Source organism: Dermacentor albipictus, chromosome 8 (genome assembly GCF_038994185.2).
Source record: "Dermacentor albipictus isolate Rhodes 1998 colony chromosome 8, USDA_Dalb.pri_finalv2, whole genome shotgun sequence".
NCBI lineage: Eukaryota > Metazoa > Arthropoda > Arachnida > Ixodida > Ixodidae > Dermacentor > Dermacentor albipictus.
The window spans coordinates 113,625,101-113,651,493 of NC_091828.1; the positions used below are offsets into that span (position 1 = coordinate 113,625,101).

Sequence of the window (26,393 nt, forward strand, 5' to 3'; positions counted from 1 at the left end):
TGCCACAAAACCGTCACGTGTCACTGCACAAAAAGACATCAGAAACGTACCCAACACGTAGAAGGCCTGTTTCAGGGTCTTCGGGGGAGCGGGGAGGGGAGGGGGGGGGGACGAAAAAAAAGGTCCAATATATCGACTTCACCCTCTAGACGCGTTGCACGGGCTTTTTTTCGCGCATATCAGCCTGCGTCGAGTGCGCTGACTGGGGCGCCTTCTAGCGGCTTCAATGACAGTTCTTTGTTTCGTTATGGTCTCCTCCTACTTGGCCTGCTCCGCCTGCTCCACTGTTTGTTTTTCTTTCCGTCTGCTTTACAGTATTTTTTTTTCGTCTGTTCACCGTTAGCAATAAGCAGAAGGCTGATGCCACTCGACACCTCGCGGGGCCTGCTCGCGACAGTCTTGTTTTTACCGCTATCATAGTTTTTCGTTTCGTCTGTTCCTGTTGCTTCTGCCCCGACGCATTTATTTTTTTTTTTCTATTCGTCTGCAGACGTGTTATTTTAGCCTCCTTCTGAGTTGTTTTTTTTTTCTTACGTTTGGCCACCGCTAGGAGTAAGCATAAGACGAACAGGGAGCAGAAGACAGCAGACGACAATAAGCAGAAGACTAGGCACCTTCTGAGACGATGCTTGTGGCTGTATATATTTGCACGCGCGTGTATCTGTAAACTTTATCGAGAGCAGCGCAGACTTCGAAGTAATTATCCGGACGCGCTCAAACGAACAGCGAGCTTCGGCCTTCCCATCATCGACCGCTAGCGTATAGGTCTCGGAAAACGACTTTTTAGAGGCGACCCCTCAAACGTTTGTTTACTTGGCAACAAACGGGGCGGCTTTTTATAATGCCCGGTAGCCAACTAGCGGTGTCTGCGTTTCGAAGAAGAAAAAAATGAGCGAGATAAATACAAACCGGCACGCAAGGGATAAGCACGAGACGGAACATATTTGTGCTGTCGCTAACGGCATCGTTTTATAACGGTCGCCGCCAGTCGAGATAAGAGCACGTCTCTCCGTAGCAGAGATTAGAAGCGAGGTCGAACACAAGCGTATTGAGAAATTAAACGCCGCTTAAACAGCGAGTGCTGTACACGCCAGCATATGCACTGACACCGCGATCGATAGCACGACTGTGCAATTGTGTCGTCGTCAGAAAAAAAGAAGAGGACGTCTATGTGTGTTCATGGCGTTTCGATTTTCCGAACCGCGCGCTGTGTCCAACAGTGTGCCGTACGCGGCAAAGGTTGGTTACGTTTGCCTGTAAAACTCGATCAGATCTGTAAGCTCGCCCTGCATGCAGCTCAAGTGTGACGGCAAGTGCCCTTGATTACACTAGTCTCTCTATCTATAAACTTACGTGTCCCAAATACCTGCGGGTCATAAGTAAAACGGTAAAGATGCCAAAGCAAGCGGCGTGGTTTCTTGCTTTTGAGGTCACTGAACCACAGTTGATGCAGTAGGCTGTTTTTATCGCCTGCAAAGGTACACTGTGGCCATTTTCGAGCTATACTCTATACTGTGAGCTAACATACACCCTTAAGGGTGTACAAGGGTGTTATCTGGTCTGTAACTCACGCCCTCGCACGCGTAATGGTGTAAGAGCCTTAGTTATACACTCTTAAACAAAATTACACCCCTTAGGTCGTATCTTGCCACGCAACAATAGTCATCATCTGTCTTGCCCGCACTTCCTTTCTTTACCGCTGCGAGCCCGATACTACCAAGTCGCGGACGACAAGCGCGTTATCAGCATGACAGAGCATTATCGACAGGAAAGTAGCGAGCGCAGCGTTTTCAAGAAAGGAAACGCAAGCAAGACAGGTGGCGATTATCGTTGTGTGGCAAGATACGACCCAAAGGGTGTACATTTGTTTAAGAGTTTGACGTAGTAGTTCTGTGGAAACCCGCAGAACTACTAAGAGTGTAGACCTACTAGAGAACTACTAAGAGTGTAGACTAAGAGTGCAGACTGATTTACACTCTCATGCACCGTTATGCATCATTACGGGCGTAGATTAGCTTAGAGTGCACACTTTCGGTTAGCCATCGCTTTCATTAGATATTTACTAGAAGCCGGTATGCTGGGACGCAAACGCTTGACTTTTCAGTCGGCAAGAATGTTCCGCGTTTCAGAGTCATCGATGGTGCGCGCGTAGTCACACACAGAGAACGCTAAAGAAAACGTGTTTTAGAGCAGTTTTACTACGACATTATCGGCCGGACCATATGTTAAAGCACGCAGCTAATCAGCTGATTCCTATCACAGAGGTGCACGCCGTGTACTAGCTACCACGCTCAAAGTTCACAATCTGACGGTGTGGTAAAGGTGCCGCTGTATGCAGTTTCGCTATGCGAAAACAAAATGTGCTTTAGTACAGCGGGACTGTATACCATCCAGACCGTCAATAAGCCACACATTGTTCTTTGTGCATGGGACACTTGTCATTCATTCATTCATTCATTCATTCATTCATTCATTCATTCATTCATTCATTCATTCATTCATTCATTCATTCATTCATTCATTCACTGATTACGCGAATAATTACACGAAATAATAAGTGCGTGTTGTTTAGAGCCATGTTGAGAAATCACTATAATTTTTGAGTCCCTGACATCAATTATTTAATTAAGAATGATTGTCAACAGTTTTATTGTTATAATTGTCAAGATGTCAATTAGGCGGTCGTAGAGAATGGTGTACGCGTATGCAAGCCAGCTGTCCTTATGAAAGGCTCTTGTGGATTGCATCAGACCGGAACGATTGCTTCAAAAGCAACAGCTGAACGGCGAACTCCTTCCGATTTTTTTTTAAGCGCGTCAGGTGGGAATGTGCGATTCGGGGAAGGCACAAATCTCCCATAACATTTCGGCAAGCTGAAGTAGGGTTCGTGAAACGAAAACAGCCGAGTTACCATCCACCAAAGTGACGAACGAGCGGAAACGAAGACGTGGTTCATCGTCGCTCCCACAAATGGCGTATCAACGGAAGTGACGAAATGCGGGACATGAGCGGCTTTGAATAGATTCTGGTGCCCTATCTTACGCGGTATTGGTGAGGGCTCCTTGTTGCCGATTCACATTCCATCTTAGTACGTACGAAAATTGCGTTGGCTATAGTTTCCAAATCGGAGATAGGGCTCGAAGAAAGGTCTTCTAAAGAACCCAGGTGTCTTCGACCATATCCACGAGCAAGTATAGGGCTGGCAATATCGATGAACGATTCATCGATTGATCGATTAAATGTATCCCGCAATCCGACTAGTTTTTTCATCGACGTCCACCTTTCGCTCAATCGACTTAACCGATTAGACCTGTTCGATAAATCGTTTCCGAGAGTTTGACAGGATTGGCGCGAAAAAAAAAAATTTGAAATCGTATACTGGAATGGCGGCACGTGAGTAGTGACTCTGCAGCTGTGGTAGAGCGATTGTTGTCTACTGTTTTTCATGAGTGATGGCATACAGAGCGCCTTCTCCCACACCGCACACACCACCACCCCGCCCGAAGCCGGAGGCATGAAATACGTCCGCAATTCAAGTCGTGCTACGGCAAACCCAGTCGTTGATCGTCGTGCCACTTCCAGTCCACAGAAGACGTGGCGCAGCATGGTTTGGAGCATGTAATATGACATGGCGATGGAGTTCCTGTCGATTCCAGCAAATCTATAGCGCCCGGGCAGCTATTCTCGCATGCTGGTTGCGTGGCCATTCAAAGATGGCGTCGGTTTCGCCCAAGCATCCCAGCCCATTGACATTCCTTCGCTCTGCAGAAAAAGAACGCGTCGTTTAAAATCCTAAACCAGTAATTTTCGTTTTCCCTGTGCATACTGCATATATCAGTTGGACTTCACCTTTCACTTTTGAATTTTTTTTCTTATTTCTTGTTTAACTGTACTGTGCAGGGATTCGCTGGGGCCATGTATTTTCATTCAGCGCTAAGTGCCCTTTTATAAGATATATTGTTTCTTTCGAAACGCCACTAATGCCAACTATGTATAGCATCTAATAAGCTAAATATTATCCTTTATCAAGAGTTTATACACATTTATTTCAAACAGGGTTCCAGCTCTCAAAGGTTAAAATAAGGTCCTACAAAAGTTGATAATTATGTTTCAACCGTTTTAAAACTACCCGGCAAGAATTTAGATTCATCAATTATTCGATGAAAAAACCCTGCATCTAAAGCGATTAATCGATTAAAGGCTTAAATGATGAATGATTAATCGTTAATCAAACAAAAAAATTAATCGACAATCCCTACGAGCAAGCTTCATTTATGTGTTATCCCGGGCACCTCGTTTTGCTTTCTGCGAGTGATTTCACTGATGCAATTATCGTTGTTACAATATTATCAATATCACAAGATGTTCTTGTTGTATCAGAAAATTAGATAAGAGGAAGTTTTACCTCAGCGTATCCTATCTAGGTGCACGGGAATGGAGAGTTCGGTTTTCGTGTCCTACATATTTTGCGTCAAACTTTGTTGAGATCTCTTGCATTTAAAAGTAAAAGTTATAATATACTGCCTGCAGGTAGTACATTTCATATTTAGGCCCATCGAACTTAAAAAAAAACGTTCTTGAAGATCGTAATTATTCGAAAAATAGAAAAAATAAAGAATTGAAGGATCAAGCTTGCAACTCGTAACCTCGGCAACAAAAACTGATATCACAATTCATAAATTGTATTTAAGCATCTATCACGGTCACAGTAAGATGTCTCATGCACAGCTCTGAAATGTGCCACTACTTTCTGAGCAGGGCTGTTACAAAACATTTGTAAACGCTGTAAGAAATTCGCGTAAGCTGTAAACTAATATGTAACGCTTGTCCGGTTCAGATGCTTTACAAGCATGATATTACAAAGCAATGACATTTGTTCTGGCGCATAGTTCTGGATTTGTAAGTTTCGTACTTCAGTATTTCTTTTACTTACCAATTTCGGCAACGTTGGAAAAAAAAACGAAATTTTGCTTCCTATGGTTACCAGAATTTTACCTTTCGCTCTCAATTGCAGCAAGTCTCGGGCAAATCGGTGAAGCGGTCCTTTAAAGAAAGCATTTCTGTCTTTCACACGTATTTTAACACGGAGATCACGAGTTCCGGCTAAAGCTTCCTCTTGAATGTCGCTCGCCTTTCTACAGGCCCGAGTTCGCCCAGTAAATAGTCGGCTACCTTTAGTTACCCTTTCTGATTGCACTTCTCCATCTTGACCATCGTCTAAACCACTGGCGTATCGCGAGATCAGGTTAGATCGCTCGTCGTGGTCTTTACCGGAAATCCGGGCGAACCACGGCATGCACCGCTGCTGTTGCTCTCTCACATACCACCGTTCCGTCGTTCGCTAATCGGACGGAAAAACGAAGCTACCGGCATCGCAACGATACCTTAACCCCGCACTACCTGCAAAGAACACGGTTTGGCCAAGCGGGGCCATACAGCGATCGAGCCTCAAGATTACAAGACACGGCGGGCAGTGTACGAGCCGTCTGCGGATGTCCACGTATGTCGACACAGAGCGCGCGCGGTCCTAAGCTGCAATTTGGAACCACTTTTTTTTTGCGGGGCCGGCCAGCTATAGGCTACAGACTTGGCTCGGCTCGGGAATGCACTTAGGGCGCGGGGACACACGCACATGCTAGGCACTCTATACACGCACGATGCATGCGAGGCGTGTGTCGCGAGGGGGGATTTCGTTGCGCGAACCAATGGGTACGATGATGCAGTGCACGCCAGGCCCTCTTTCTCGTCGAATAAGCGACGGGACGGCAGAGCGAGAGAGCCTTCTTGCACCGTCCCTGTCGTGGGAAAGGACACAGGTGGCGCGCGACCCGATGTCTCGTACGAGTCGTGGACACTCCTTTCGTTTTGTGTCTTTCTCGCCTCCCTAACCCCTCACCTTTTTTTTTTTGTTATGTACGTGCATGTGTGTGTGCGTGTGAGTGTGTGTGCACAGACTCGCCCTGTCCCGTACTGTGAACCGCACAGCATTGAGCATAACATTCAGTTATGGTGGCTAGAATCATAATTCGGTCGTCAAGTATCGGGCGTGAGCGCCACCACTGGATCGGCTGGCGCTGCCGTCGGCGTGACGTTGTATGAGGCGTCACGTGGGCACAGCTGCCGCGCTGACCCAGCGCCGCCTGGAGTGCGAGTCGACCAGTCTCGGCTCCGTTGGCTGGCCACGTCGGCGGCGTTGGCAGTACATAGCAGCCAAACTGAGAATGAATGTTTTCTTTTTTTTTAACCACGCCTTGCGAGCTTTAGCGGCGGCACCGTGGTTCTGAGCGCAGCTATGAGAAAAAAATAATAATAAAGAAACAGACGTCGAAGGTATCACTGAGCTATTGGGTCGTTGCGAAGGGGTATCGCTACTTTCAGTTCTTTCGTTGCCAGCATTTCGGGACATGTGAACGTTACGCCATCTTTAGCGCCTATTGAATGCAAATATCTCGCGAAAACGATGCTATCTCAGCATTTCTCCTAAGTAGGTACGGCTGCAACGGTACTAGGTTGAAGGTTCGCAATTTCAATAAGTGAATAAATCGAATAGTTCATTGGCGACTCATTTTAACTTAGCAACATAGAAACTCCGATGTGTCGTGAAAGTGCTGCGTAAATATTCATGTACTACACCCTAACAGGCCTAATATCCTTATCTTTTCCGCGTGATATCTAGAAAAATGGTTCGAAACAACAAAAACAATGAAAAGAAAAAAATAAGCAACCAAACACATAGCTAGTAGCGACGGCAGCGAAACACAAAATATCCCGCACTGCCGTACATAAACACACACACGCAGTTACTAGTCGCGAGTCCGCGCAATCACTGCATTGAGTAACGATTGGATTCGGTTGTACAGAACTGGTACAACACGAGTTCATTTCCAGTCTTATGCTCTCAACAACTGCTTCTGCCGCGCAAGAAAGTGGTATAGCTGACCACGTTGCGACATGCGCACAAAATGTCCGTTTATAGTATTTCCTGAAGGAGACATCCTCTGCAAAGCGCTCCATGCCTTCAATTATTCCAGGACCATTCATTTGGTATTGATCACGAAAAAATGATAAACTTCTATCACTTTGAAAACACTAAAATATGTGTCCAGCAAGGCGCCTGCGGGTTTTCACTCGAGCTCCGGTCACCAAGCTATGCGGAGCGCACCCGGTATCCCTCACAATACGTCTCCGCACCGCTTCCGGTAGATGGCGCCACCGTGCGTGCTCGCCACCAATGCGGTCTAAGCTTCTGCGTATGCGTGCATGTTAAAGGGGCACCAAAGAGGACGCTTAAGTTAGGTTAAGTCAGTAAAGCGTTAGCGATAGGAAAAGTGAAAACAAACTAAATTTCGTGGTTCAACATCCCAAATCAACAACGCACATGCTATGAGGAACGCAGTGTAGTGTGGGGTCCTGGGGCTAAATTTGGACACTTGGGCTTCTTGAACACTCTTTTAAATATAAGTAAACGAGCTTCATTTTTGCGTTGCGCCCTTATCAACATCCAACTTTCTAGGCCAGGATTCGAACTTCCGACCTCGTGTTCAGCAGCACATCGCCACAGTTGAAGAGCCATGGAGCAGGTGACTGAGGTATTAGCAAAAAGAAAAGATAATCTTTAAGATGATGAAAGCAACCTTGCCAAGCCGGGAAAGACGCCACCGTGGAATTCCCGTATCCCGTACTTGTGCTCGTGTGACGTCATTGATTTATACAGCATGCATTCTCAGTTCTAGTAAGCTGTTCAACAACTCGACAACAACAAGAGGCTAATTAAATGTTGCTATTAAAAGGAACGCAATACATGGACTGAGAGGTTTGGGGAGCTCTTCCCCAGCTAAACATGTAAAAATATCCGTTTTTTAAAAGCTTGTCTTGGCACACAGCGGACGTTGCTATCGCGGCAAGAAATCCAAGAAAGGAAAAGTTTGACCATCATTAAAAACCAGTTAGAAAGCAGTTGGGGCCAACAACCGCCATATCGATATCTCGATATCTATTTATTTGTCACCACCATGCGAAGTAACAGACAGCCATGAGGGCAAACAGCGGTTTGTTTCCGAGAATCAACCAATGACAAAGGATCCGCAAAACAATTACTCAAACAGAGAAAGTAAAGATGAGAAATCATAAACGCACGTAGACCAAGATTCCAAACAATTAGGCGTAGGTCATCGTATTGCAAGAGTTCTTTCTTTTTGTTTCCATCAAAGCTGCAACTCGGATCAGTTGGTTATACATTGTTTCGCACAAACGTTCTGTTTTACTCAAAACAGACACACTAACGACTCCCGAGCGGGACAGAGGGCGAACGAACTATCAACCAACATAACATTTCTTTTTCTTTCCATCAAAGCTGCAATTGGGATCGGTCGGTTGAACATTGTTTCGTATAAACGTTCTGTTTTACTTTCACTCCCCTTCCCTCTTCCCCAGTGCAGAGTAGCAGACTAGAGCGCACTAGCTCAGGTCGACCTCTCTGTCTTTCCTATCAATAAATTCTGTTCATTCATTCAAAACAGACACGCTAACGACTTCAGAGCGGGACAGAGTGCGAACCAACTATCAGCCAACATAACATTCATTGCTAGTTAGTTTTTAATAAACCACACAGACAACTAGAACAGCTGTCCAAGCTCTGAGTGACATGCTATTCATACCGCACTGAAGTCGTTCCGACATCGGTTTCACGCAAACAGCGCGTTCATGGAATTTAACCTATTAATTTCCATTGAATTGTGCCGAATGGCCAAATCAAGAGTGCTCGAAAGAATCGGGGGAGCGGGGGGGGGGGGGGGGAGGAAAAGAGTTGTTGCAAAATATGGCTACAGCGCCCAATCTGAGCCAACAGCGTCCAAAATGGATCTCCAAAGAAAATATTGTTTTTTTTATCTAAATTATTACATCCCTCTACGTCAGCTACAGTGAGCTCAGGTAGAGAGAGAGAAAAATAATAACAGCGAGCGGAATCACCGCGTTACCGTCAGTCACGTTCTCCAGGTCGATAGCCACTCAGCGCAATAAAGATGGCGATCATTTGGACAAGCGTTCGTTCGGGTTCTGGCAGTCAGCCATCGGCTTTCAAAATGTGCGTGGCTTCGTGTTCGGTACAGCAGATTGCTTTATACTTGGGGCACGTTTCACAAGACGTGCACCTGGCGTTCGATTCGATAAATAGGCATTGGGAAGAGGCCCTATACGACTTATTTGAAGTTCGTTTATTTTCAGACAATCATGTACAGATTTTCCGTGAACATGTCTAGTTTTACTTTACTGCGCATCATTTCCCTATGCTATCCTAAATTTATCAATGGCGATGATGTCCATCCTTAAGAGAAAGCGTCGCCTCTTGGTGTCTTATCTAAACACATGAGAGGGCAGAAATCATTGTCCCCGGCAATCGTTGCACCGAAGTTGGCGACGTTGTGAGAATAAAAAGAAGAAAAAAAGAAGTCTACGAACTGCAGAGAACAGGTTTTTATTTCGGCCAGCAGGAGGTTTTATGAAAAAAGAAAAGAAAACGGTTGAATATCGCAACACTTTAAAAAACTCAAGTATGAAGTTTACAAATCCGGCCCTAACTCCACAACAGAAGAAAGGACATCTAATTTTTGTCAATGACAACTATGGACACATATTAGGAGGGCAAAACTGATGTACTGACACAGCTCCCCGAAATATACCGCTTGATTGAGATTGGTGCTCTTGCCAACACTCTTGGAAAGAAATGTAAAAAAAAATCACGTACGCACTGTAAACTGATACGTCGAACTTGTCTGCTTGATCTAACAGATGTAGTTCGCAGAACTGAGATATCTGGTTTTGGTACAGAGTTAGGAACTTGTAAACTTTGTAGCTCAACGTTTATCAGATTTACATCCACTTTCGGCAAACTATAAAAAAAAAACACGAGGCTCTAAATCAAAATTCTTCCCATAGTCGGTCCAATTCAGCTTTCTCGATTATAAAGCAGCAAATTATGTTCGACTATCGGTTGCAAAACCAGAGCACTTATGCGTTTTACACCTGTTTGAAAAGGAATATGGGAGCTGACACTAAGGTGAAGCTCCTTCTTAACATTAATGCCGGCAAGCGCTTTCTTCATCCGTGCCTTGCTCCGCTAGAGACGAGCGTTCAGAAAGAAAGTCTGTCGGGATTGATTATTAGCCGAAAGAGATGCGGTCTGAAACTTGGCTGTACCTTACAAACCGCTCGTGCTTTTTTTTTCTGTATATACAAAATACTTCATAAATGTTCATGGATCTGTAAACAAAGATGCGTTTTGAAAGCACTGCGGAATTCCCCCGTGTACAGCAATATACAAAATATATATTTGACTTGTAGATTATTGCGAACTCTGTGTGTGCGTGTGCGTGCGTGTGCGTGTGTGTGTGTGTGTGTGTGTGTGTGTGTGTGTGTGTGTGTGTGTGTGTGTGTGTGTGTGTGTGTGTGTGTGTGTGTGTGTGTGTGTGTGTGTGTGTGTGTGTGTGTGTGTGTGTGTGTGTGTGTGTGTGCGTGGGATGTGTGTGGCATGTGTGTGGGATGGCTTTCTGGTTTGCTTTATACCTTGGCTTGTTAATATGTTTATCTGACTGTGGCATGTTTGCGCGTTATATGGCGAAGGCGTTGCCTGACTGTCTTAACTGAGCATTGGGAAAGCCGGTTCTCCAATGCAGACAACCTTTCCGTTTACCTACAATTAATGACAACAGCTACGACTGGGTCCGTTGTAACCGGCGTTAAATAGACAATGGAAAACGTCTATGGGAGAACTATTACAGACGAGTTTCTGAACATGACGTCATGAACACGTGGCCAGCAGGCCGCTTTTCGCGGACGTTGGCGAAGGCCAAGGACAGTCACCGCCCCTTAAATTGACGTGCATGAATAAGCTTCCAGGCGCACCTTTAGAAATTGCCATTATCCCAGTAGCTCGAAGATATAGCGCCAACTTTCAAGGCATTAGGCATATGGGTACCTTTCGGCGTATCTACGCATGCGACATCGTGATGGTGTTGCAATCGGTTGAGCGAAACTCGCACAACCGAAAGGGCGCTGCTTCGATCGCAGCTAATGCGCTTTTATCATGTAACGACGCTCGCTGTTGCCATGGCGACGTTCTTTCTTAGACGCGCCCACGAGTACGCTTCCGATGCGCGGAACATCGCCTGCGAACTGAAGAAAAATTGCGCAAGCCCGCTTCGCCGCATAAGCTCTCTTGTTGCGGAGAAGCCAGCTCTAAAAGCGTCTGCTACGTCGTGCGGTTTAATCTCAAAAGCAGTGGCGCAGTCACACGTGAAAAAAAAAAAAGTGCGTCTATGTTCACATGTCCTACCATCCACGAACGCAGCATAAACAGAAAAATTCAAATGCGAACACAAGAATTACTACCGTTGCCGTAATGTATTCTATGTAAAAGCGACTTCTTTCTATTTGCTTCCCGTACGAAGAAGCGGTGTACCGCCCTCGTCGCAGTTCGAACGGTCGAAGTTCGAAGCAACCGCACTGGTTTGTTTGTTACTTGAAGCACGAAACCTGCACTTTCGCTGTTCCGATCTCAATTTATCTTTTTGCTTTTCTTTTCTTTCTTTCTTTCTTTCTTTCTTTCTTTCTTTCTTTCTTTCTTTCTTTCTTTCTTTCTTTCTTTCTTTCTTTCTTTCTTTCTTTTAGTTCAGAGGGGTACGTACACGCCATCGCTATTACGACGCAGAGCATGACTTCATAGCACGTGCAGTCTTCCGGTGTTGGGATAGCGCGAAAAGAAGCAAAAGAAAAAGGCGGAACGAGACCACCCGTTACTCAAAGATTTCAAAACGAACCCATGTTCTATTCATCTGAGCTATGCTTACGCAATAAGCCCTGTGCGTCTGAACGCTAGCGTTCAGAACGGACAGACACCATGGGCCTTCATTTAAATTCGCTCCTACGCAAAAATCTATGCTTAGTGCTTCTATAGCTATGGCTTCCCGTTTTACAGGCGCCTCCCATTAATTCGACCCTTCAGGGACCGCGAAATTCGATCGAATTATCCGAAGGTCGTATTAACAAACGCCCACGAAATAAACTAATTGGAATCTGTGTTTTCTTTATTCCACCTAAATCCAAATCCATATGAACTTATCCCTAGAAAAAAAAATATATGACATTTTAAGCCTGAACCTCGGGCGTGTTATTTGGCGCGTGACAGAGAAAAGCGACCGCTTCGAGCAACAAAACGGGACATCGCGCGAACAGATCGCTCGTTCTTGTCGCTCGACCGCCCCGTTCAGGAAGTCTAGGATTCGTCGCTCCTCACCCGGAAGTGCTGTGAGCGACTAGCCAATAGCACGGAGCCGGTATACAGGACGTATCATCAGTGACGTACTACCGGTTGTCGATCGGAATGAGCAGACGACAGAATTTCGATACGCGCAAGAGTTAAAAAAAAAAAGTCCTACTGCAAGACTTTCAGACATATTTATGCCTGCTCTGTACAGCGAAACAAATCAATTTGGATTAGTAGAGAATGCGTCACGCCCGTTTCGGGACGTATTCGCTGCGCTCATGCCGGCAACACTGGGCAGGAGTCGCTCAAGGCCGTGGTCGCACGCCTGGTGTTCGACTTGCAGACGACGGGAGTCGCGTCGCTTGTCGCCGTCGCGCGAGACAGATCATTTTACGCAGGGTTTTTGCCTCAAGTGTTAATAACGTTACCCGGATACGTTTTCGCTTTGTTTCAACAGCACGGCGCCCACATCTTCCTGACGCCGCACGCTATTTATTTCCTCTTCCGCACGCTCTGTTTCTCTTAGGCGCACAGAGCTTCCTTTCAATAACACGACGGTCCCGATGTTGTGTCGGCGCGAGGAAATGAATCCCCCCCCCCCCCCCTCGCAGAGCTATATGAGGCAAGTGCTCCTGGAAAGCGATCGATGCTGAATGTCTCCGCATGACGACAGAATCACTCTAGCTCTTTTCGTTTCTTTTTTTCTTTTGCGGACTCAAAGCGCAACGAGCTGGCCTTATTCTGCGAGTAGAAACGATAAGCAACCTCAATTAATGAAGGCCAGGAACGTCATCTTGGCAAGCCATATTCTACGGCGAAGAACGGGCGCACATGCGTAAATGCACTGAAGGTTATCTACGGCGTCTGATTAAGAATGTCGCGCGTTGCGAAGAGCAACGGTGTACACTCCGTGTACTCTCGATGCAGGCGACGTTCTTGCCTTAGGGAAGACCCGAACACGTGACCGCATAGCGGGCACCGAGCTCCCTGTTCAACGCCAACGAACTCCAACTTAGAGGACACGTACAGGAGGCTCGAATAAAGACTCAACTCATAACGGAGTACGCATTCGACCTGTCATGCGAGCTCCCTGTTCAATGCCAGCGAACTCCAATTTAGAGGACACGTACAGGAGGCTCGAATAATGACTCAACTCATAACGGAGGATGCATTCGAGCTGTCATGCGATCGTGGCGTGCGTGACATTTTTCGACTCTTCATTTTTCTGCGTCCAGGGAATGTCATTGTTATAGACGCTGACAGGCGTCAAACTCACCCAAAACGATTTCATACGAAACTTCTTTCTACAAGGAACGGTGACCCGCCGTGGTTGCTCAGTGGCTAGGTGTTAGGCTGCTGAGCACGAGGTCGCGGGATCGAATCCCGGCCACGGCGGCCGCATTCCGATGGGGGCGAAATGCGAAAACACCCGTGTATATATATATATGTATATATGCATATATGTATATATATATATATATATATATATATATATATATATATATATATATATATATATATATATATATATATATATATATATATATATATATATATATAGGCATTAGGTATTATGCTGTCACGAAGTAGAGATGACACTGAGGCAGAAACACCAGCAGAAAGAGCAACTGAAAGATTCGAACTCTCCATTGGGCGAACCTGAGCCGAGACACCGAAGCAAACACTCAAGCGGCGGCTATGCGGCGAGCAGCGTCGGCCGTCTCCAAATCACACTTGTCGAGACTGGTCCGCTATTTATACATCGCTCACTGTACGTTGTGCAGACGCCGCTTAAAGTTCACTGATCACGGGGCCCGAGAAAAACGTCTAATTTCTGAGCTGTTTTGTGACCGTGTCCAGTAAAACGGTGCAACACTATATGCTGCTCCCATATACTGCATTCGTCAGCATCATCAGCCTATTTTTTACGTCCACTGCAGGACGAAGGCATCTGCCAGCGACCTCTGCGATATACTGCATTGCATGTTAGAAATCCCCAGCTACCGAACTTTTGAACGCTTTATTTCCCCCTCGGATAACGCGCTCCGCAAACTTTTGACGCCGGCCAAGCATTCCAGAGCTATCGGTATTACAGCGTTCGCAACGTGCGTGCTGATGTAATAGAGAGCTTTAGCTTTCGTACTCAAGTTAAAAGTGGCTTGCGTACGCAAGATCTAGGGGCGACAGTATTGCGCATGCGCAGACCCAGACGTAGGCGTCTGCGCATCGCAGTACTGTGGCCCCTAGTTCTTGGGTTCCCTAAACTAAAACCTTCTAATGATGGTCCCCCCGAGGGGTTCCGCAAACGGGAAAGGCGGAGGGGAGGGCGCCGGTCGCGTAGAGCCCCCCCCCCCCCTTCTCCAAAACGTTCCCCCGCAAAACAAGCACACGAGTATAAAAGTGCATCTCGGCGAAAGAGGAGCGCCTCCCTCTTATTGAAGTTTGTCTTTGTCGGCACGGATGGTCTATTTTTACAAGTGCCTCAAGGCTGTTATCATTTGCAGATACAGGCTAAGGCACTATTATTTGTGTACCTTGCCTCACTATGAGGAATGTTTAGCGGGCTGTCGTTAAGGCCTTAGATATGCATTGCAGAAAAGTCCACATTCTAGGAAACCACGTTTCTCGGCTGAATAAAGAAAAAAAAAGACGGTCGATGCGTTTTATTTCCGCGAGCACAACGCAGCGCGATCAAGTTTCAGCTCAGAAGAGAAACACGAGTCGGTCAGTGTTCTGCAGCGTTTTTTTTTTCCACTTTGTCGCTGCTTTATCCTTTGAAGTTTGCCTTCGTGCCTTGCCATCGTCACAGCTATCGAAACGACCGGGAGATGTGCGAGCGTCATGTGCGAGTTAAAAAAAAAAGAGGACTGACCACTTAATGTCAGGACCAATTTCGAAAAAAAAAATGTCGAAGTGCGCAATTTTTTAAAAAACTGCATGTTTTGCGCCAATACATTTCTAAAAAAAGATGGTACCAGGAATGCCTGTCGCTTTTTTTACTGGCCTCCTTGAAGAAAGTAATTGCAAAATTCCTTTAGAGTTATTTATGTGTCAAATTACAAGAAACTGTGCATACACACATGTGCAAAAATTGCGGAATGTTCGCGACGAGTTAACTTGTCGGCACCAGAGGACGCTCGTTGTGGTGACGAGTGACCTCATCCATAGGCAGTTACGGGGCTAATGGAACAAAGTTTACTTCTCGCTAACAACTAACTTTAGGGCGCATTTAATTTCGAAATTGAAGCAAATCAGTAGCGAAGTCGTATACGATTAGCACAAATTTTAAAAGACAAGCACCACTCGATATATCCGTCCCCTAAATCTGCCAAAAAAAGGTACCTCCACGTTAAGTTGTCCCGAGCTGTTAGAGTTCCTCCCCCCCCCCCCCCACTCAACATACCCTTCCGCAGCCCATTACCCACCACGCTATCAATTGTGCTACGCGCTACGACGCTCGCAAAGCTGCCGATACAGCAAGCTTGTGCGAACCAGCGCTTATAGACGCCTTTTCACGGCAACACCGTGGGCGCCGCCATGTTTGATCACGTGGTGACACGTCCATTGCTTGCCTCAGTGGTCTCAGTTGCCTCCGTGTACAACGGATGTGCACGACGGTCCGTGCGGCTCAGCAACACCTCCGTTTAGGCAGATATCACAGACGGTGACTGGGTGGATGGACGATAGGAAGCTTCGGCCACAGCTCCAGAGGACATATGCAAGCGCTTTCGGTGTTGTTTACGCCTCGTCCGAACAGCCCAAGCACCGTATACGGTGCTTCGAATAAAAGCAGGGTTAGGAATGTATTCCAAGCCGTTTATTAACTTTTTCCCTTGTGAATCAAATCAGGATCAACGTGTTGTGCTCTTCGCTTTTTACTTCACAGACACTTTGAAGCTACGGCTTATCATGTTTCTGACTCAGCAAAGTTAATTCCTCGTTGCGGTCACTGCCCGATTCTTCATTTCCCGCCTAATCGGTCGCGGCAGCAGCTGTGCTCAGTTGCGATAGGTTTGTTATTGCTGCGCACAAGGTTTGGAACGTAGATGTACGGTACAAATAGCAGAAACGTATGATCGCTAGTAGCTCGCTTACTTTGTGGATCGTCACGGAACGATCAGCTTCCAACGTTCACGTGTGGTCGGTGTAGTCGCCGTCACTATATATGCTTCGTCGCATCGATTCAAGTCTACGCCCCATTCACTGATTCTTGATACTTGAGTGGGCGTGCGTTTGAGCGTAAATAAAGTGCGAGAAACTTACTACGCGAGGAAGTGGCGCTACTCCCTTTGCCACTGTGTAACGAACGGTGTAACTCACTCTTGCCGACGTTCCGGGGTTGGAGTCCTTTCTTTGGAGGTTAGCGGTACAACGCTGGCTGAACAGTTCTTTCTTTTTTCTCGAAGAAGGCCGCGTAATCGCGAAGCACCGGAAGCGCAGGCAGTCTGCTTATGCAGCAGAGTTCCGAGGACCTGGTCACACAGATTCACTCCAACCCTTAGCAAGCCAGTTACTATTCTTGCAGCCAGTTACTGCGCACGTCTTCCCTCTACAATTACACATTTTGCAACACGACTGGGAGCACGGTCAACACTACCTAGATAGCACAAGCCCTGCTCACTCCGATCTGTGACGTCGCGCTACCTGGCCCGACTGCCATAGAATCTAATGGGAATGCTCCGGAGTAAGCCGCGGTGAATTTGCCGTCACCTCTTTCGTCACGCCTGCCTTGGCAATGGAAATTTCGGGCCAGGTAGCATGACGTCATGGATTGGAGTGTACAGGCCTTGTGCTATCTAGGTGGTGTTGGCACGGTACGTTAGTGAACGCCCACGTTGCAGAACCGATAGCTGATCGCACACTATACAGCAGGGCAGAAACAGTAATGGTTTCGTATTTGTGCACTTCCGCTGAGGCAACGTGTAGGCCGACACAGCCATCACCTCGTTTTGTGTCGCCGGAAGCCTGCACACACCTATTAAAAGGGCCTCCGATGTCGAGCAGCGCGCGCCCTGCGATCTCTGAGGCCGTGTGATTGCAGCAGTTTCATGCAATTGGAAAAAAAACGGGCGCTAAGATCGTTCGGCTACTATATGGGAAAGTACTGAAGTACTATAGCGCCAAACAGACGACACAAGAAGAAGAGACACGTTTTGAGTCGTCTGTTTGGCGCTATAGTACGTCAGTAATATGCACCAACTAGCCCAACAAAAAAGTTCTGCTGGTATATGGGAAAGATTGGTAGCCAATGATTTGTGTAATCTTCGCGCTTCTGTTTTCAGACGTTCTGTTGGCGATATTAATGCGAGAGCATTAAATGGCTCATGAGGCGGAAAATCCGGCGTTGGCGGCGTGACCATACGATGGTACAAAAAGGCTACGAACCCACGACCTTTGGTGCTAATTAAGGTGAACGTAATTCAGGTGCAGTGAATTAAGGTCGAGTTACATAAGGCACTCGAGCCGGATACCTTTAATGGGAGTCGAACCCACGAGCTTGTGTTATGGCATAGTGTCTAAGCATCGTGTGGCGGTCGCAATGCATTCGCATTCATCCACATAAGAATAACTAAATGGCCCTTCAATTTTTTATTGCGCTTTATCGGTCTAAATTGCCCAGAAAGCATAATCTTTCGTGAATGCACGAAGACGATAAGTTTCTACACACACGCATACTTGGTGCGCATTGTGGCATATAAAACAAAATATTTTGTTGAAAATTATTGATTTTCCCAAGTCACGAAGATCCTTTTAATGATGGAAGGACGAAATTTAAGCAAAACTACGTGCAATGCTCGATCGTGGTTTTGGCATGTAGCACTCAAGAAATAAACTTTAAGATACCCAGCATTCTCATGCTGGAGTACTATTCTGGACGTTGTCAAATTCAGCCTTATTATCGAATTCTGCAATGGAGGCAGCTTGAGCCAATCAGAGAGGCTGCAGCAGCCTTATGGGCCAATCAGAGCTGACAAGATGGCGTATTCGACATATATGGCGTAATTTAAGTGTTTAGAAAAGGAACCTGCTTGAACCGACATGCTTGCGGCTCCCGTTGGCACTAGCGCCACAGTTCCCTGCAGTAACTCAGGAAACTCGACGTCACTATGCGATCCCTCGCAGGATCAGCCGTGCGCGGCAGCTGCACGCAACTACACACAAAAGCCACTGGATACAGTGCACTATAAAATAATGTTGTTCTGGCACATAACGTTATATCAACGTTATTCTAGTACGCTATACCCCTGAAAAATAAATTAGTTTACATTTCATGTGCTTTACGAAACACGAGTGAGTGAAGTCCTCCCACCAGCCAGAACCGCAGTCAGTGCCAGACGCGCAGCAGACGACAACGCACGAACGTATTGGTATAAGGCCGCGCCGTCGGTCTAGCGGTCCACGTGCCCGGACTGGTACATAACGTGCTCGTGGTACATAACGTTATATCAACGTTAGTCTAGTAAATTAGACCCCTGAAAAATAAATTAGTTTGCATTTCATGGGCTTTACGAAACACGAGCAAGTGAAGCCCTCCAACCAGCCAGACGCGCAGCAGGCGACAACGCACGAGCGTATTGGTATAAGGCCGCGCCGTCGGTCTAGCGGTCAACGTGCTTGGACTGCCGAGTCATCGTGAAGCGCAGGGCAAACTTAGCGAAGCCCCAGGAGACGGGCCCCGGGCGACAGTGTACACACGCCCTGCACAGCTGAGTCACCGCTCGCGTCGCATCACCGTACGGGACAAAAAAAGGGAGTGAGAGGGTCCATCCTTCATTACCATAATTACACACCCTCTTTTCGCCCAAGCCGCCAACACGTACCCCCTTGTTCACCGCCACCTCCCGGATGTGCAGGGCGTATAGCGTGTACCACTGTCGATGCTATAGGAAACGGGGAAAAGTTCGGCGCTGTACATCGACCACCTTTTAGTGAAGGGATATGGAAGTAGCTTTGTGGTGGGAAAGGGGAAAGTGTTGTCCCCTCCTAGTTCGATTTTCGATTCCGCTCCTCCGAAGCAGCCAGCGAGCCACAGCGGAGCTCTTTACGGGACCTCGCAGAACAAGCGACGGCAGTTCTACGCCCGAGAGGCCGGCCAACCCCACCACACCTTTCTTTCCTTTTTTTCTTTCTCCCCGACAAGGACTCCTCGACTACGACCGCGCGTGACGCAGGCCCCCTTCGTGCGCACTGCGAGGTCTTCCTCCTCTCGGGGCGGCGGAAAGGGTGGAGCCTCAACCTCCCGTCGGTGCAATCGGCGAGCGAATCGAGGTTACCGGTCACTTCGGCTGGGGAACGGGAAATCGCGTGCAGGTGTGACGACGAGACGAGCTTGGCCTCTCGGTGCTGGCTGCTCTCTTTCTCTTTCCTCTTTGGGAATGGAGATGACGGAGAAGTGGCGAAGGAAGTAGTTGTAGCGGTAGTATTAGTGGCCAGGCGGGACCACCGAGCGCAGAGGCGACGCCTTGCACTGAATGCAACCCATACACTGTACTGGTATTTTATCGTAGGTTGCGGGAATGCGATCCTGAGGAACAGAACGCCACCGTGGGATTTTACAGGAATGTGAAAGACAAAAGAAAACCGACATTTGGGTGAACTGGTAAGGGAATCAGCAAAAAAAAGGGGGAGGAGGGAGTCAGACTCGGCAATAGGGCGCTGCTGTTTTCCGCCGCAGACTCCGTCCCACCATTTTGCATTCTTCCTTTTGCCTTACTGCAACATAACACTTTCAGTAAGCTCGTGCAGTTACCATCAGCATAACTGGAAACACGACAGGAAATAACGGATCAGAATGCCTGTTATGCACACTTACATGGAAGTCTGACGTGCAGTTGCTCTGTGGCAGGTTTCTAAACGTGGAGTGGTCCCAAGTATGCATTCTGTAATACAAGCTAAGCAGCCACTGTGAGGAATGCGGGCACATCCGGAAATGGTCCAGCCCCCATCAGACTCATTTCCAACTTGCTCACAAGTGAATTTTTTCTGACAGCACATTTCGGTTTGCGGAGATTCAGAAACGGCATGAGTCACTTCTATTTCTGGAATGCAGCGACTGCTTTTCAAGCACCGAATTCCTGGATGTATCAGTTGACACTTCTGGAGAGATAACTGATCAAAGGATGGCTCTGCATGTTAATCTCTGTGTAGCAGTATATGTGTCACGGACTAAAATCTGATGATAAGCTTCCACCGCTAAAGAGTACAATCTACGAAGTGCATGTTTCATAAAACACAATTAACCATACTTGTGTATAAGAGCTTTTATTCAGACAGATAGATAAGCAACAACATGCAATGACTCCCCAAAACCATACTAAAATAAAGTATATGTACAACAATAACAATGTATGCGGTATAATAACAAATGAAGCGTGCAATAATACAACTGCATGCTTTATAAGCATGCAACTGGGAACAACAGGCGAATCACATTCTCAAACAGCATGACAGTCGCACTCATTTTTGTAATAGTTCACGAACCATTCGACTGCATTAAATATGCAGATTAAGGCAGAACTGCTATAGAACTGTAAAGGTGTGATCATGTCCAAAGCAGTCACGAAGTTTTGCACATGCAAGAAAAAAAATGCAATAATCCTCTTTCTCACAGACGATGGTGGTTAGCACAGATACATCACATGTTAGACAATATCCTCATAGTAAAATAATAATGATAAAAAAAAGAAAATGCGCAGCAGACCCAACATTTCACTGACTGCACAACCTGCTACACAGGACGACTGAAGTGAAATACACAGCAAGACACTTTTTTGATTAGCTAACCACGTCAGAATGGAAGGTCAGCTTTGCAAGCTTGCGCATGGAAACATATTAGATATAGTTAACAACAGAGGCCTCTGTGCCATCTTTCTGACACCGTACCACCATCATCATGTTATGACGATATCATAGCGGCATCATACCATGATGCACGGATAATTCTTGTTCTGGTATGTGTGAAAAAGTCAAGTACAATGAGTATGCTCCGTAAGGGAAGATGATAGATGAGTAGCATCGGCTAGAAGTTGGCGTTCAAGTCATCTGGTAAAGGGACGCCCTGCTTACGGGCATAGTCCAGCAGGGTTGAGTACTTTGAGCGCAAGTTGTCCACCTCACCCTCCAGCGTCTTGTTCTCTTCCTGGAGTCTTGTGATCTCTTGGTTCACCACTGCCCGTTCACCTTCCAAGTCGTCCTTTTGCTCTAGCCGTTTGTTGCGACAGCTGGAAAAGTATCAAAAACACTGATGTGCAAACCCAAAAGAGCAGCAACAAGAATTAAACACAATCACGTCTACAAGCTAATTACATCCTAGATGGTCCCTTTCATTCTGTTATTATTACTGGGAAAGAACTTAAAAGTTTAGGTTTATTAAGTATTGTGAATTACTAGAAGCTGAACAGAACTTGTCATCAAGGTAGTTGGTTAATTACAAGATTGAACACAAACCTCATGAAGGAAACAGAAACAGAGAAAAGACACATACACAAAACAAGGTTAAACACACATGCAGTTTGTATTCAGTCTTATAATGGCAGTTATTGCTGCACTAAGTAGTTACGAAATAAGTATTGGGATATCCTTGCAACATCACGGCTTCATTAAACAAAACGGTCGAAGCCTTGAAAGCGAAAATAAAGGCAAATGATTTGTTTACGAATTTATGTGTGTCCGAACCAAGAACTCCCCCCCCCCCCAGCTCTGATGCGGGTGCTCTACCACAACTCTACAACTGCACTACCTTTACCATAAAAAAAAAGAGTTGCATTATAGGCTTACTCTCTGTGCTCACATTATGGTTTTAATGGGTTTAAGGGGCACATTTCAGCAGTGTTGCTTAGTGCAATCACTGAATCAAGCTGGATGAGTTTGCACCTTTTTGCCTCAGCTCACATAATCTATGCTTAAGTTTGCTCATGACAAGTAAATCAAGCCTTACATATTCTTACATAAATATATCGTTATATGTGACTTCTGCAATGTAAGAATATTACAGCTGAACTTATTGAACAAAAGAGTGCAATAGAAACTGCTTTCATCGTCATCAGCCTATGTTTATGTCCACTGCCGGACAAAGGCCTCTCCCAACTATCTCCAATTACCCCTGTCTTGCACTGTCGGATTCCAAGTTGTGCCTGCTAATTTCCGAACTTCACCACACCGCCTAATTCTCTACCATCCTTGACTGCACATTGCTTTCCCTTGGCACCCATTCTTTCTTTCAGTCACCTTTAATCCATCTGTTATAGTACTCGCCAAAGTGTCAAGCTCAATAAATCGATTTTTGGGCAACCTTGTTCTGTATAGAAAACACTGGCATATTATAGTTCGCTATTTTCGAGTGTGTAGAAAACTAAAGCTCAGTTTATTTTTTTGCAACATTTAAGCTCTTATGCATAGCATTTTCAGCTAGGTTCCACTGAAGATAATCTATAATGAAGCCTAAATTTTGAAATCTGAACGCACAAGCTGTACCAGACGACACACAATTGTACTTTGTTGCCAAATTATATTCCATTTATAGATGCTATAAAAAGCAAGAAATACCAGCTGAATAACACTTTCTTGCATCACAAGTACAGTGTTTATTTTTTTCCTTTGTAGGTGGCCTCTATGCCTCCTCGATGTCAACAATGCCTGAGGGTACTGTGTACAGTGCAGTAGCTCACAATATGTATTGAACATGAACGCCAGCTTTAGTTTCAGTGGTAGACGACGAGCTCTCCAGTACAAATTTTCTGCGTAACAAAGCAAGAAGAGTTGTGCAGGTTTTGGCAAGCCAGCATACCTGGCTGCATAGCCTCGGTTCTTGAGTGTCCTCCGCCGCTGCTTCATTTTGACAATCTCGGACCGGGTCAGGCCGGACGCCTTCAACTGGCGATTAAGGTCACGAACCGAGAGGTGCACCAGCTCTTCATCGGACATGGTGATCTTGCTACTGATCGCCAACGGTAGGTCTTCAAGGACCTCTGGCGGTGCGGAGTGCATCTTGAAGAAAGGAAACAACCACGTTTACTTCATTCCACTGCATCAAATTGCTGCAATGGTAAGTGTTCTGGCAGCCAATAGTGCCAACATACAAATAAAGGTTACAACCCCTTAGGCAAAACTCATGTCAATGATAATCCCCCACTACACTGTGGTCAGCTTGGTTCTGGGCATGCCCTGATTATATCTCCGGCAGCGTTACCAAACAATAGTTATTTGAAAGCATGCCAATGGAAAACATTTACAACTTACTACTACTACTACTACTACTACTACATTACTACTTATTGCAAAAATCCTACACAATGGTGCATGCCTAGCCAAAATGACATGCATTAAAACGTGATGGAAAACAGGGATTTCAAACGTGTGCAACAAAAGTAAGGCGAGCTTTTATGCAATAATATATACGTTCTTTTCTGCACCCACAGACCTAATATTAGGCTCAGGTACTCATAACAGAATGATATAACAATTGAGTATGTTTACCTACATTTTGGATGTGTTTCAGAACTTGTATTACTTGTGTGTAACAGAACTGCTTTCTTCCTTCACCCACAAAGAAGTGCAATTAATAAATGTTGAGATTTGTCCTTGTCACAAACATGTAAACAAAACAGAGTGAGATGTCACTTTTTGTAACAAATGTGATCTATGTCTGTGTGATTTTCTCACAAGCTGTTAAAAAGAAAAATGGCCGCAGCATCATTCCTTTTGTTGCCATCATTCAGAAATCTATTCTGAAAAATACACTGAAAATTTCTGTACACAATGGTTCATGGTTTGGAGGCCATTGTGCAATAAACTGCAGCCAGACTTCCTTCCAGCAAGTTTTCATTGCCAGCATTTCACTCGAATAAAGCTTGTATGGTCCGCATCAAATACAACAATGAAAGACAATTGGATGAAGTGACAGTTTCTTGCTTTAAATTTGATGTCTCTGCAGAGGGCAACTCTTGCAGACAAGTGCACCTTTTCTTCTCAGTAACTTTGCATAACGGCACAAGGCAGCCTTGACCACACATCAAACTCAGACCTGCTGCGCGACCACCCAAAGTATTCGATACAAGTCAAGCTGAGGTCACCAATAAGACACTTGCACTAAAGCTGCGAGCTAATAAACTTCAACAAGCTCACATGCAGCTGAACAGGCGGTACTACAATGTACACTTTCATAGAGCTTCATAAACATGAGCAGAAGTTCCTCTCAGTCGCAGGCAAAATTAAGCTAAACTAGAAATATGATGTTGCCCAATGACATATTGACATCGCACTTAAAGGAAACAGAACAACGTTAACCAACCGTAACTACAGGAGGTGTGAGTGCTTATAGTAACTTATAGTAACTTATAATAAACCACAATCTAAACCCGCACTTTCAGGAGGTGTGAGTGCTTATAGTAAGGAGGTGTGAGTGCTTATAGTAAATTATAGTAACTTATAGTAACTTATAGTAAACCACGATCTAAACCCGCACTTTCGTTATACACAACCGATTCTTTACACCACAGACCGCGACCTCGGCCGGGAACACTTGTCGCAACACAACTACACAGCCGGCCGAAATACGCAATTAATTAGCAATTTCAGTGCAGTGTTACGCTCCGCGTGTAGCTAGCGCAGCCGTTATCTGGAGATCGGTTGCGGGTTTCAAGGGAAGAGAGAGTGTTTGTTGAAGGTAACATGCTTAAGATCGCTTGGAGCACTTTTAATCCACCGGGAACACGTACGTTGCAAAGGTGCGCAAATAACGTATTCGAACACAACGGTGCACGCCGCAACTTCAACTGTCCCATCCAGAAAACTGGACGGCCCCCCTGCGGGCATGCCGGACGAGCAACCTCTGAACGAAGGTCAATGACAACCGGCAACCTTCGAAACGCCAAACGCTACGGCGGATCTAAGCGATCGGTGCAGCGTTGACAGCGTGACGCTCGCATCACATCGCGAAACACCCGAAAGAACAAGCGGCGTTACCTGGTGATCGCCATATCCCATCATCATGACAGAAATAATCCGAGCGCGCCGATCGCGTAGGACAGCGTCAGTCGCAAATGAAGGCCTGCGTTGCTGCCAGTTAGTTACCTTGTCAATGCGGCTCGATACCTCCCTCGTCTTGAGTTTCGAGCTTCGCTTCTTCATGGCTGGCTTGACACGGACGGCGGGCCGTTCCACTCCCGTTGCCACAGATCCGCTGAGTCAGCAGCGTTTGCACGGACCAGCGATTACTGACGCCCGATCTACGAGAAGCAGACTACAACAACAACGGGCGCCGCCATATTGGCCTACCGAGTGAATCAGCCCCGGCTTCCGCGCGCGTGTATTTGCGAGCAACAGATGGCGCCAGCGACGTGTTATCTTAGTCAAGAAATGAAAAGGCGCCAATTTTGAAATTCGAGTCATACGCGTTCAGATCTTTCGGGGCTGAGGGAGCTTTATGTGCCTTATTTGTCGACCGATTGCATCGGCGGACATTGTAAGGTCATGACGCTCGGCGGGCGTGCGCGTACTAGCGTTTCACAGAAAATGATGCGTGCTTGGGCGTGGAGGGAACGCGTCTTAATTTTTTAGTGCGTATAGGTGCGCCCCAAACAGGCGTGACGTTGCAACCTTTTATGTACTGCTGAAAATGTATCGGAACGGGCGGAAACGCCCTGCGTTGATCTTACGCGGTCATCCATCAAGAAAGCCTTAAAACAGCAGTCATGCGCACACTGCGAAACTGCATATTTACTAGCGGCACACCCTTGTTTTACTGTAAAGTTACGAGAAAAAAGGCGCGTTGCTGCTTTCTGGTACGCTGCTCGCCGTCGTTTTTCACTCGGCCCAGTACCGCCGGGCATGTCGCCATGCCAAGGGCGCTACTATATACTGCACGCGTTGAGGGAGGAACGCCCGTATCGATCTCGCAGCCCGTGCAAGAGGCGATCGAGGCGACACAATTACTCTTATTACGTGCAGCATGCGTGCATTGCAGACGACGCAGCCCGACTTTTGATGAAGCCGAAGCACGCGAGCGGCGTACCACGCGACAAAGCACAAGAAGAGCCACGACCGTGCTTCATACTTTTGCAGACGATGGGTGTTTGTTTCCGTCGCTAGGTGGCAGCGCGTCCCTGAAGGCCGCAACGACGGCAGTGTTATG

The 26,393-nt window shown here is 46.4% G+C and overlaps 2 protein-coding genes across 4 annotated transcripts in view; both read right to left on the bottom strand.

The window, feature by feature from the left end:
* The window catches only part of LOC135920146 (uncharacterized), a 232,764-nt gene extending 215,692 nt beyond the window's left edge, over positions 1 to 17,072 (bottom strand). The window contains exon 1 of one of the 2 annotated variants that reach the window (XM_070524185.1): positions 16,583 to 17,072. The gene's annotated coding sequence lies outside the window, so the exon portion shown is untranslated. The remainder of the gene's footprint in view (positions 1 to 16,582) is intronic. The other variant, XM_070524184.1, reaches the window with a different exon arrangement.
* Positions 17,073 to 20,508: 3,436 nt separating this feature from the next.
* LOC135920085 (transcription factor MafK-like) lies at positions 20,509 to 25,555 on the bottom strand. 2 transcript variants are annotated; one of them, XM_065454142.2, is made up of 3 exons: positions 25,226 to 25,555; positions 23,049 to 23,248; positions 20,509 to 21,483 (listed from the first exon to the last, which is right to left on the bottom strand). In XM_065454142.2, exons 1-3 carry the CDS (start codon positions 25,388 to 25,390, stop codon positions 21,282 to 21,284), a joined length of 567 nt encoding a protein of 188 aa, XP_065310214.2. In that variant the 5' UTR covers positions 25,391 to 25,555; the 3' UTR covers positions 20,509 to 21,281. The 2 variants fall into 2 exon arrangements, with proteins under 2 accessions (XP_065310214.2, XP_065310215.2); XM_065454143.2 differs by having other exon boundaries at positions 25,334 to 25,551.
* Positions 25,556 to 26,393: the final 838 nt, after the last annotated feature.

Coding starts and splice junctions, on each gene's coding strand:
- LOC135920085 (XM_065454142.2), bottom strand. CDS start 25,390: ATGAAGAAGCGAAGCTCGAAACTCAAGACGAGGGAGGTATCGAGCCGC. Junction 23,249..25,225: donor TGGGATATGGCGATCACCAG/GTAACGCCGCTT, acceptor CCTTTCTTCAAG/ATGCACTCCGCACCGCCAGA. Junction 21,484..23,048: donor AACCGAGGCTATGCAGCCAG/GTATGCTGGCTT, acceptor ATACTTTTCCAG/CTGTCGCAACAAACGGCTAG.